Source organism: Lemur catta, chromosome 8 (genome assembly GCF_020740605.2).
Source record: "Lemur catta isolate mLemCat1 chromosome 8, mLemCat1.pri, whole genome shotgun sequence".
Lineage (NCBI taxonomy): Eukaryota > Metazoa > Chordata > Mammalia > Primates > Lemuridae > Lemur > Lemur catta.
The window spans coordinates 29,994,749-30,007,807 of record NC_059135.1 but is presented as its reverse complement, the minus strand read 5'-3'; the positions used below and the strand labels follow the sequence as shown (position 1 = coordinate 30,007,807).

General features: G+C 43.0%; 1 protein-coding gene across 1 annotated transcript in view; it reads left to right on the top strand.

Moving 5' to 3' along the window:
- KIAA2012 (KIAA2012 ortholog) overlaps positions 1 to 13,059 on the top strand; it is a 118,026-nt gene that overhangs the window by 87,647 nt on the left and 17,320 nt on the right. The window contains exons 16-22 of the mRNA XM_045559715.1: positions 1,735 to 1,900; positions 2,631 to 2,745; positions 4,366 to 4,736; positions 6,995 to 7,194; positions 7,824 to 7,996; positions 9,543 to 9,759; positions 11,479 to 11,637. Of these exons, the coding sequence (XP_045415671.1) occupies positions 1,735 to 1,900; positions 2,631 to 2,745; positions 4,366 to 4,736; positions 6,995 to 7,194; positions 7,824 to 7,996; positions 9,543 to 9,759; positions 11,479 to 11,617 (1,381 nt within the window). The 3' untranslated portion in view covers positions 11,618 to 11,637. The remainder of the gene's footprint in view (positions 1 to 1,734; positions 1,901 to 2,630; positions 2,746 to 4,365; positions 4,737 to 6,994; positions 7,195 to 7,823; positions 7,997 to 9,542; positions 9,760 to 11,478; positions 11,638 to 13,059) is intronic.

The following is a 13,059-nucleotide window of genomic DNA, read 5'->3' as shown; positions in this document are numbered from 1 at the left end:
TTTTAATTAATTTAGTGTTTTGTTTTGTTTTTTTCTGAGAGGCATCCTCAGCTGACAGCACACTCTGACAGCCAAACTTAAACTGTTGTCTAAGAAACAAAGATTCTTGGGAAGGATTATATTGTGATGTGTTTCCTACTTAAACCATATTCTTTGGCTGGGTAGGTAAACAGTGAAGTTAACTTTAACAATGTGGAAACAGTTTTTTCCATTTGTCCTTGTTATCTGAGATCTACAGAGATGCCTAGAAAGCTGAGATCTATCATTTCAATCTTGGTTTCTCATCTCAGCATTCACTCAGTTCTGTGTAAAATAAATAATACTAATAATACTAATACTAATACAAATGATAATTGCTAACCTGTATTGAGTGCTTCCTCTGTACTGAGCTCGCTGACCAGCAAATCGGCCCAGCAATTTGACCTGAGCCCCCTTTGGCAGTAGCAGGTGGTGTGACCTCTATCTGGTCCATTGTGAACTCCCATGAGCCCTGGTGATGTGAGAACCTACCCTCACCTGCCAGTGATGTAAGGATTCCCTCCTGTGTCAAACAGATTTTGTGTTCCCCAGGAATAAAGGGACAAGGGTACTTGGATGAGTGAAGCAGCTATCAGAGAAATTCTATTTTTAAATTTTTATACCTAATCTTTTCCCACAATATATTTAAATTGCTCACAACCACCACCTCCCACCAAAAAGGATAAACTAATCAAAAAGAAAATTTTTTTTAATCAGGAGGACAAAAAAACCCACAAACACTCGACAAAAGTCATTATAGTCACTGTGACTAAATTTCAAACCTGACAAAGAGATTCTTGACAAAGAGATTCCTGAAACAAAGAAACAAAAAAAAAAAAGAGCAAAATGATTAGGTTTGTGGTTCCCATTTGCAGCATACCTGTTCCTCAGGGAAAATAAAGGTTTTCTTAGCACTAAATTCTAAAGGAGACTTCCCCTAGGGGGTTTTATAAAGTGACATTGAATAATTTAAAGACTCATATATTTGCAGGAAATTCCATTTACCTCATTCAACAAATATTTCTCAAGTTTCTACAGTAAGGCCCTATGCTAGCACAGCACAGTAAATAGAATACTCATTTAGCTAAAAAATTAAATGCCCAGAACCAGGCCTGGTACACAGCAGGCACACAGTAGTTGCTGCTGCTGCTGTGCTGTTACTGAAATCTATGTGGCTGATTTTTAGTGGCCTTTTTACCCAGAGGGCCTAAGTCAGTTATCCTCAGAGCACACAGTCAGTGACAGCAATTCTACAGTGGATAAAACACAGTACATGACCTTTTAGTGGCTGAACTTGATCAAGAGTAGAATTCAGAAGACATAAAGGAATGGATGGATAGATGCATGTTCTTAAGACAATCTTTCTTAAGGGTGACTTTCTTTTTCCAGCAAAGCCTGTGATGGAAGAAATCTCAGTGAAATAATTCTGTGCCATTCAATTAAAGGCATAAATACACAACCCCAGAGGCAAACTATTTCTCTCACTCTCTAAGTTTTAGGATTTACCCTGTGGAAACCCCAAAAGTGAAGCGCAATTTTTCTAATCTCCCATATCCAGGGATGTGTTGAGGAAAAGAGAATTGACTTAAGTATCTCAAATACCCAGCACAGTCCCTGCAGAGAACAGGTGCTCGGTCCGGGTTTGTTCCCTTGCCCTCTTCCTTTTCACCAGAGTTTTTTTCTTTAGTTTGGTCTTTTGGCTTGCTCTTTTCAAAGGGGCAGAGATTATGATGTACATCACCTGCACAGAGGACCTCCAGGACATGGGCTCGAGTCGCCAAAGAGGTTAGGTGCTGTGGACACATCTCTTCTTCCAAGAGAAAGAAAAGGGAAAGCTGAACCAAGACTGTTCAGCCAGCAGACATCAGCCAGCATCAGTCATGTGAGTGTAAACGTTTAAGAGCTTGGTCCGAGAGCCCTACTTGGATCTCATCTAGGATACCACATACAGTTGTGTAGATTGCTCACTGTGCAAGGGCGTAAGAGCGGGCTGGAGTCTAGCCTGTGGTCTGCTCCCCAAGCCCTGCGCCTCAGCACTGGGCTGCATCTTCCTGAGGGATGGGTTGCCCATTTCTAATTCCTGCAAAGGTACTGAGTGGGTAGCCATGGCCCCATTCTGCCATCCCCTTTTAGGAGGAATCTCCACGTTGTCTCACCCTGTAGGGAAACATGAAGACCGATGGTTGTGGTCACCTGCCTGAGGTTTCCTGAAAGTTAGCAAATAATGCAGCAGTGAATAAAGCTGGCTTTGATTTTTAAATAGTTAACTATTAATCACGGCAATACCAATCTATCAAAGGTGGAAACTGCTTCACTTTGATCCAGTTCTGCAGACCATGATTTAGCATCTAAGAAAGGAGGCAGACCATAAAGTGTGTTTACTTCCTCTTTTCTCCTATGAAATTATTCCCAGCAGTTTTAAATCAAAGGCTGAACCTTCGAATCTCCCCACCTGCTCCACATTCTCTAAGACGCACTCTTCTGCTTCATTTGGAACCCACACAAATTCCCTTCCAAGCCAGTTTGTCACCTTGTTCAACATAACCTTCCTCTGTGGTTTTTTTCTGTGTCCTACATGTATCCTGGTCCCTTTCCTTACTTCTCACCTTTAGGAGAGGGAGCTGATTGACAAAGCCAAGGGAAAGAAAAGAACCAAGCCAGACAAGATCAAAGCACCCGAAAGGGAGCGAGAAAGACAGGTCTTCAGGGAAGCAGAGGCTGCTTTCGGTAAGAGAGCGTACCTGCAAGGAACAACCCAGAAGACTCCTCGTGGGGGGTGGGGAGGGGGTACGGAGAGCCAGCATGGATCCTATAAGACAAACTCTCTGTTTTGAGTCTCCTTGACTACCACAGCTAAGATGGTATTGCAGCCTTACTTCATGCCAATATCTTAGTAGACAGGGATAAAGGACTGGGAAGCCTAGAGACCTGTGATCACCAAGAGAGGAAATGGTAATAATAATAACAGCACCTATTTACTGAATACCTGCTGTATTAGGAGCTCTGCATATATGATCTCATGAAATCCTCACAACGTCGCCATGAAGTGTTATTATATTCATGTAGCAGTTGCAGCTGAGAGAGGCTGGGTGACTTAGTGCATAAGATCAAACAGATCAGATAGTAAAGTGGTGGACCCAGGGATTGTCCTTTCCTGTTTGACCCTCAGTGCATGCTATTACCACTGCCTGTATGAACTATAACTATCGTGATCAGAGTATTGTGTAGGGAGAGCGTTTGGGAAGAAGGATGCCACAAGCTCTGAATGATCCTCCCAGGTACCAATTGCCTTCTTAGTTCCCTATGTTGATCCTTACAAGGAACTCAGATTCCTATGCTTCTAAAGACTTTCTTTAGCCTAAAACTCTCAGCCATCCTTTACTTGCCCACATGATTCAGAAGACCCTGCAAATAAATCAAGTGCTGTCAGAAAGGACATCAGATACACTCCTGGGCCAGATCTATTTTCAGGGTTTGATTTTTGAACTTTTGCTGAGTTTCTATTTTTGTAAGCCATGACTTCGGTAGCATTGGCGGGGCTGGTAAAAGGAAATACTTGTGGCCCCTAAAGGTGACTTGAGAGAGAGTCCTTAGAGAATAGAAGGACTAACTTTGCCAAGTTACAAAGCTGCAACCCTAAGCCAGACTCTCAGGGCCTGACTTTCCAGCTGTGTCTGCAACTCTCCCCTCTGGAGAGTCTTGCTCCCACCATAGGGCAAAGTGAAATAGAACTTATTTAATAGCAAGACTGCTGAATGTCAGTTGATCCAAACAGGATAAGGCAGCTTCTCAAAGGTGGTCTGTGGACTACTCTTCTCAAAACACTTGGGGTATTTGTTACAATAAAGATTCCTACTGAACCAGATTCTAGGGGTGGGGCTCAGGAATCTACATCCCAGGTGATTCCACTGCATGCTAATGTTTAAAAGTTACTGAAGGCGTGGCACGGTGGCTCACGCCTCTAACCATAGCACTCTGGGATGCTGAGGCAGGAGGATCGCTCGAGGTCAGGAGGAGTTTGAGACCAGCCTGAGCAAGAGTGAGACCCCGTCTCTACTAAAAAGTAGAAAGAAATTATCTGGACAACTAAAACTATATAGAAAAAATTAGCTGGGCATAGTGGCACATGCCTGTATAGTCCCAGCTACTCGGGAGGCTGAGGCAGAAGAATTTCTTAAGCCCAGGAGTTTGAGGCTGCTGTGAGCTAGGCTGATGCCACGGCACTGTAGCCCGGGTAACAGAGTGAGACTTTGTCTCAAAAAAAAAGAAAAAGTTACTGAAAAGAATGTATAGAGAACACATTTACTTAACTCAGCTATAACTCTGTCCCCAATTGTTCTCCCCCAGGAAAGTCAAAGGACTCAAAGGCTAAAAAAAAATTAAGAAAAAAAACAGGAGCCAAAAGGAAAAGGAATCTGGAGACAGTAGCAGAGCTGAGTGGGCCTGATGTCATTAACTCTCTGGAAACATTAGACACCTCAGATGGAGGTTTCTCCCCCTCAGACTCTATTGTAGAGGACCCTTGGCTTTCTCCCAAATATGACGCTCAGGACAGCCAAGTTGCTATAGATGGAAGATCATCGCCCTCCCAGACTGCAACTGTCACTGGCAACATGGAATCTGAAGAAGAGAGAAGCTGTGACAACCCTTCCAAGATAGGATCTGATGTTCTCTCTTGGCCAGAAGAAGTTCTGTCCTCACTTGGTGCAAATGCAGAGGTGGGAAAAACTGCCCTAATTATGTTGCAGTTACTGAAACAGCTCTACTACATAATGGTCTTCTTGTTCTACTTTGGAACCTTCTGACCCTAGAAAGAAGCCAGATAGACCTGATCAAAGATGGAGAGTGCCAAAGCCCCTCTGAAGTGAGGCATTCTGTGAGGCAGCCACTCTGCCAGGGCATGTACCCACCCCATAGGGAAGAGGAAGTGGACACAGCACCCATCTGTGAGAGGTGCAGGCCTCCCTGGTACAGGGAAAGGTGGATACTGGCTGTCAGGGCCAAGCACACATCCTTGACTTAGGCTGGAAAGCATCTGTTGCTTGCCTCCCAAAGGCTGTGGAAATTCCTTTTCTCCTAATCTGCATTTCTGTGGTACACAGCTGGGACAGAGCCAGTTTGTACACACACATCTGCTTTTACAAGGTGCTTTTTCATGTTAAAGTCACTTTGTTCAAGAGGCTGTGATTCTGTTGTGGAAGTTTGAAGAGAAAAACTGAGTATAAAGAAAATTACCCTTGAAAATCCCTGCAATTAACCAAAAAGAATACCATACAGATACATCATCTCTCAGTAAGACCAACACAGCCAGTTTTTCCTCTGCTGGAATAGATCACTATTTCTTCCACTGAAGTGAAGGGACTGAACTGCATTTAGAGGTTTTGTACCAAAAAAAAAAAAAATTAGCTTTAAACACTACAAATACACACACAGCTAAGCCACTATGGTTTAACCCTCGTAATGTGTATGGTACACCTGCTGAATCTCATTTAATCTTTACAACCACACTTGTGAGCCAGCTATGATTAGCCCCATTTTACAGACCTAGAAACTGAAGCTAGAAGGAGTTAAATGCCAGTTGCCAGAAATTGCACAATCCTCAAGTGGTAGAGCCAAGACTTAAAATCAGGCCCTTTGACTCCAAATTCAGGACTCTTGTCATTATTTTATAGCCCATAGTCTCCCAAAAAGGATTCAAGGAAGATCTTTCCTTTATAGTTCTCAGTCCCCCTCAACTGCCTAGATTACGGAATTCTGCTGTGTACAACACATGAAAATTTTAACTTGCAGGAAGAACTTTTCTAAGCCTGCTAGATCATCAGCATTTCTTTTTCTTTTTTTTTTTTTTTTTTTTTGAGACAGAGTCTTGCTGTGTTGCCCGGGCTAGAGTGAGTGCTGTGGCGTCAGCCTAGCTCACAGCAACCTCAAACTCCTGAGCTTAAACGATCCTCCTGCCTCAGCCTCCCCAGTAGCTGGGACTACAGGCATGCGCCACCATGCCTGGCTGATTTTTTCTATATATATATTTTAGTTGACCAGATAATTTCTTTCTATTTTTAGTAGAGACGGGGTCACGCTCTTGCTCAGGCTGGTCTCGAACTCCTGACCCTGAGCGATCCACCCGCCTCGGCCTCCCAGAGTGCTAGGATTACAGGCGTGAGCCACCGCGCCCAGCCATCATTTCTTAATATTTATTGTCAATCCACAGTACTGTGCTACCTCTGCAAAGGCTAAAGAGCCAAGGAGGTTTGACTCGGAGTTGGATACCGAGTTCCCTGGAAGAGTTGCCTCCCAAGGTTCCCCTCATGGGCATATTTCTGACTAAGGAGCAGACATTAGAGAGAAAAAGAAAGCTAAGACAGCCTTCATGTAAACTGAAAAAACAACCTTCCATTGGAAAGGTGGTTTCTATGGGATTAAATGTGAGTCTAACCCATCTATACCTAAGACTGCCCCTGATAAAACAGCCTCTTATCTAGAACCCATGGTTCCCAGCCCTGCCTTCATGTTATAACCACCCAAGAAACTTTTTTAAACCACTGAGGCCTCCCACATAGATTTTCATTTAATTGGTCTGGGTGGAGTCCTGGCCTCAAGTAGTTTTTGAAAGCTCCTCAGGTGAGTCTAAAGTGCAGCTAGCGTTGAGAATTCTAGAACCTTCCATGTACTTATTGGACACTATGTTGGCACTTTCATTATTTCAGTTAATTCTGGTAACAGCATCATGAGTAGGGCAATATCAGGAAAATTAAGTCATGATCCCCAAACCCCAAAGCAAGTAAGAGAGTTGAATCCAAGTCAGTCAGATCCCAAAGCCCAAGCTGGTGACATGGCAGAGTCTATGCAGCTGTGGTGAGAGTCTGGAGTTGGCTTTATGATTCCATCTTTGATTAGAGACAATGTCTGGGGTAGAGAAGGACTCACTGCCCAGACAGACCCATCTGTTCCTTACACTAAAAACACTCTGATTTCTTAGGCCCTCCTCTCTAAGAGGGAGCAGAAGGCTTCCCGGGACAGGCTTCGAGCAGAGAGGGCCGAGATGAGGAGGCTGGAAGTGGAGAGGAAAAGAAGGGAGCAGGAACAGCAGAAGCAGCTTCAGCAGGAGCAGCTGGAGAGAGCAAAGAAGATGGAGGAGGAGCTGGAGCTGGAGCAGCAGAGACGTGCAGAGGAGATCCGGTGGGTCGGCGAAGCCAGAAAGATTCCAGATGTGTTTAGGAAGCAGAAGAAAAAGGCAGAGGTTGACCTCCTCTAGGGGCAAAGTTTGGTTCTGAGGCTCATGCCCTGAAGCAAAACAGCATATCTCATTTTTCTCTGTCCTCAGTTGTCCTAGGAACAACCTGGACCAGAGATAAGATGTAGTGTCTTGACCATAAATGTTACTCAAGATAGGGAGTAATGTTCATGAGATCTTCTTGGAAAAGCTTTCAGATTCAGTCCAGCAAATATTTGTCAAGCCCCTGCCTTGTCTGCATTGTGGGAGGCCTTTCCACAGGCCTTGACTCTACTGTAATCTTCACAACAACCCTGTGAGGCAGGAGTTTCAAAATCCATTTTATAGGAATTGAAAATGAAGCTCTTGAGAACTTAAGGGCCCCTACCTCAGAGCCCAGAGCTGTGTCCTGAAACTTCTAGGCTTCTAGTTGCAGGCGCACTATGCTCTTGCCTCTGCTCTTTAATCCTGGATTCCCTTGGAAAACCAAGAGTCCTCAAAATGGGGTGTTCCCTATGGCCTGTGGGCTGCAAAGCCTCCTCCAGGGGCACTGCCTGTTGGCTGCCATTTCCCTGACCGTCTTGTGTTTTCTCAGCTTGAGGAAACAGAGACTAGAAGAAGAAAAGCAGCGGCAGGAGGAGGAGGGGAGAAAGCAGCAGCTCCAGTTGCAAGCAGCCCAGGAGAGAGTCCGGCAGCAGCAAGAGGAGTTTCGGAAGAAACTGCAAGAACTACAGAGGAAGAAGCAGCAGGAAGAAGCTGAGAGGGCCGGTGAGAGGGATTGTTGAGTTTTTTGTACCTCCCATCTATTTGGGGCAGAAATATTTTTATCCTACTGTTAGTGTTCGTTTATTCTTATCCTAGGCCTTAGTCTGCAAAGCACTGTAAACGTATAAGCTTTTTTTTTTTTCCTTTGAGACGGAGTCTCACTCTGTTGCCGGGGCTAGAGTGCCATGGCATCAGTCTAGCTCACAGCAACCTCAAACTCCTGGGCTCAAGCAATCCTACTGCCTCAGCCTCCCGAGTAGCTGGGACTACAGGATTGTACCATGACACCCGGCTAACTTTTCTATTATTTGTAGAGACAGCGTCTCACTATGCTGCCCAGGCTGATCCTGAACTCCTGAGCTAAAGCAATCCTCCCACCTCAGCCTCCCAGAGTGCTAGGATTACAGGCGTGAGCCACCGTGCCCGGCCCAGCCTCACTTTTTACAAAGTATTTTTAATTAATTAATTAATTTTAAGTAAGTATTTTTAAGTATTTTAATTGTAAATATTTACAGTGTGATATTTTGACAGCTGTATACAATGTATAATGATCAAATCAGGGTAATTAGCATATCCCTCACCTCAAACATTTATCATTTCTTCATATTGGGAACATTCAAAATCCACTCTTCTAGCTATTTGAAAATCTAAATTGGTAATCATAGTCGTTCTATAGTACTATAGAATGCTAGAACTTATTCTTCCTGTCTCACAGGAGAACTTATTCTCCTGTCTTTTGTAACCAACCCTTCCCTATCTCCAGTAACCATTAGTCTACTTCTACTTCTATGAGATCAACTTTTTTAGCTTCCACATATGAGTGAGAACATGTGTTATTTAGCATTCTGTGCCTGGTTTATTTCACATAACATAATGTCCTCCAGGCTCATTCATGTTGCCGTGAAAAACAGAATTTCGTTCTTGGTGAAATAGTATTAGAATTGGCTAAGTAGTATTCCATTGTGTATGTATATCACATTTTCATTATCCATTCATCTGTTGATCAACACAGGTTGATTCCATGTCTTGGCTGTTGTGAACAGTGCTACAAAAAACACGGGTGTGCAAATCTCTCTTCAACATGCTGATTTCCTTTCCTTTGGATATTTACCCAGTAGTGGGGATTGCTGGATCCAGCCTCACTTTTGAGGAAGGGGTAGGAACTTCAGCAGATGACACTATGGCCAATTTCTGGCTCTGACTCTTTGGACTGGCCAGTCCAGCTGAGTAAGCACCAAGTTTCTCTATACCTTGATCTGACACCTCTCCCCAGCCCAGCTTCATACCACCCCACGAACATACCATGCTCTAGAAAATTCTTTCCCAAGGCTTTAATTGCATAATGTACTGCACACAGTAGGTGTTTCATAAGGATTCTTAAATTAGTAAATCCCCAAGATAATCCCCACAGAGGACCTGACAGCCTGTTGGCAGATAAACTGCAGAATTTCTCAGAGTCCCTAGGAATCACAGACTTAAGAATTGGATCAGAAAATTGTTCTCCCCAAGAATGACCCCTGCTGAGCCCACCCCACTTTCTGTTTTGCAGAGGCAGAGAAACAAAGGCAGAAAGAATTGGAAATACAGTTAGCAGAAGAACAAAAACACCTGATGGAAATGGCTGAAGAGGAACGACTGGAGTACCAACGGCAGAAACAGGAAGAAGAGAAGGCTTGGCTGGAGGCAGAGGAGAGGAGGCTAAAGGAAGAGGAAGCAGCAAGGCTGGCCCTGGAGGAAGCCATGAAACAAGTCCAAGAACAAGCCAGGTACTGAACATCTGGGCAACAGAACAATCCCATAGGGGGATTGTTCAAGGGCTTGACTGCCTGGTGCTAGTGTTAGCCTTGCACTGTCTTTGGGCAAGCAAAGATCCCCCCACCCTCATAAGCATGGTTTGGAAGACTGAAATGCAAAGAGAGATTCTTTTGTTGCAAATGTCACAGTATTCCTTCATGGCTTATAGAATTTGTACTGGAGCTAGACAGGAGTTTAGAGATCATCTATCTCAGTCCTCTGGTTTACAGATGAGAAAAGTCTTAAAGAGGCAAAGGACCTTGATCACGGCCAAACAGTGAGTTAGGGGCAGTGCCAGAACCAGATCTAAAACCCCGATTCCAAACCCAATGCCTGCCTTAATATTTATTGAGTGCGTATTATGTGCCAACCACTGTTTAGACGCTGGGAGTTCAGGAGAAAGCAAGACAGAGAAAGTCTCTTTTCTCATGGCATTTATATTCCAGGGGTGAGAGTGGGGAAACTCTAAAGAAAAATGAAGATTTTTTTAAAGCTAGCAATAAATGCTATGCAAAAAAAAATTTAAAGATGTGATAGGATTGCAGGAGGCTTATTTTAGATTGGTTGGCCTGGGCAAGACCTCTCAGAAGAGGTGTCATATACAGTAAGACTTGAATGACAAGGAGTTAGCTATGTAAACATCTGGGAGAAAAATATTCCAGCAAGTAAACTGTAAATACAAAGGTCCAAAGAAAGAAATGAAACTGGCAGGTGGAAGAATTAAAGAGTCAGGGCCAAGCATGGTGGCTCAAACCGGTAGTCCTAGCACTTTGGGAGGCTGACACAGGAGGATCATTTGAGGCCAGGAATTGGAGATCAGCCTGAGCAACATACCAAGATCCCGTCTCTACAAAAAGTTTTAAAAATTAGCTGTGTGTGGTGGTACACACCTGTAGTTCCAGGTACCCAGGAGTCTGAGGAGAGAGGATCACTTGAGCCCAGCAGTTTGAGGTTGCAGTGAACTATGATGACACCACTGCACTCCAGCCCGGGTGAAGAATGAGACTCTTATCTCAAAAAAAAAAAAAAGGCACAACCCGGAAAACCATGTGACCACAAAGAGAAGGCAGCCAGAACAACTCTATTTCATGGTTCTCTATTAACCTTCACTTGTTCTTCCCCTGGACTTCACTCAGCAGTTAGGTGAGGAAATTTCATGAATCATAGCAGCAGGGTTAGGTTCCTAAGTATTGAGATCAAAAGCAAGCTATTGGAGTTCCAACTTTCCATGAAAAGAAAACTGACAGTCATCTGAGGGGAAGCTGGGCAATTTTGTAAGGCTAGTCCAAGTAGCTGAAAGCAGAAAACCAATTAAACAGGTGAGGGGTAGAGCCACACTCCATCAAGGGTTAGAACCTGATGCCACTGGCTTTATTCCATTTTCACTTATGTGACATTAGCCCAGGTACTTTAACTTGTCTGGCCTGTTTCCTCACCTCTTAAGAAAGTCCCTTCCAGCAACATGAGTTTAAGAACTGTGAATTATGCCTTTTCTTTTATGTTTCCAACAGGAGGCTTACATATTCTAAACCTCATTCATAAAGTTACTAAATGAACAAGAGTATGCTCTTTCACTAAAATCCAAGATCAATTTGTAATATTCAAATACAAAGTTCAGTTCTATTGGTTTATAAGACAGTTTCTAGGGGACTTAATCATTATTGGAATTGGGGGTGGGGTTGTCTCCTTAGGCAAAAAGCTGCTTTGGAGAAACATCTTCGTTTCCATCGAGAGCTCCATAAGGAAGCCAGTGGCCTGCAGTGGACACAGAGTATTTCCAGACCATGGGTTTACTCTTACTTCCAGTTCCTACAAACACCCAGGCCTTAAGGCTAGAAGAAAACTAAAAAGTAAGTTGGGAGGTGGTAACAAAAAAAGAGAAACTTCCTTTTATAATTAAGTTTCATCCTAAGCCCAATTAGTTCCAACTGATCTGTTCCTCCTGAATCCATGCCAAAGATTTTCTTAACTCTGGAACCTCCATTCCCACCACTTCTCCACACCACACGCTTTGCTCAATCCAATTAAACTTTTCACTCACCTAAATCGGTTGTTTTCTACAACCACATAAATCCAGAAGCTGTGGTGCTTAAAACTATCTATAATTTCTGTCTGAAACACTAACGTGGTCTTAGGATAGTCAAAGTATTTCATTTTAGTCAACGTGCCTGAAAGAGTTGAAGGTAAATGAAAATTTTGTAATGCAAACAATTCTGAATTAGCTAAGAGGAGCTAATTTATCTATTCATATATTAAGAATTTTATTTTAAACCTCTTTATAAAGCAAAACCACAACCATTTCATCCTAAAAATCTAAAATTTAATGTCTATTTAGAACATTAGTATATTTGTAATCACTTGATACTTGTTCATTTCAGCAAAATGAGCCGTTTCTGAGGCTATTCTCACATCCTCAAAGTATAGATTCTAGAGCTACACTGTCGAATAATGTTGCCCAGCCACATGTAGCTATTTTAAATTAGGCCAAGCTGTGGCTCATGCCTGTAATCCTAGCACTTTGGGAAGCCAAGGCAGGAAGATGACTAGAGGCCAAGGGTTCAAGACCAGCCTGAGCAATGTAGCAAGACAAAATACAAAAAATGGAGACCCCCATCTATACAAAAAAATGGAGGCTTGAGCCCAAGAGTTTGAGGTTGCAGTGAGCTATGATGACACCACTGCACTACAGCCCTGGCAACAGAGCAAAACCCTGTCTCAAAATAATAATAATAAATTTAAGTTAAATTCTTCAATCACAACAGCCACATTTCAAGTGCTCAGTGGCCACATGTGGCTACTGGCTATTGTACTGGACAGCACAGATACAGAACATTTCCATCATGACAGGAAGTACTATTGGACAGCATTATATTTGAACCCTGAAAACCGACAAATCTTAAGTTTTTGCCCTTTAACTGTGCCTTGAAGAACCAACCACTCACAAAATTTCCCCAGTTAAAAAAATTAGACGGGGAGGGGGGAATGGGGAGGGGCAAAAACTTATCTAACAGGTACAATGAACACTATTCAGCTGATGGGCACATTATATAGCCCTGACTCAAGCATTACAAAAGCTATCCATGTAACAAAAACATTTGTACCCCTTAATATTTTAAAATTAAAAAATTACAATGACTCTGTCAGAAAGGGTCTTGAAATTTATCTTTAACATCCCCTTTTTTAAGATCTAATAAAATATCCATTTTAACAAAGTATCTATCATAGAATGATCACTAAAGGGGATGAAAGAGCTTTAGCAAACAAGTTACATA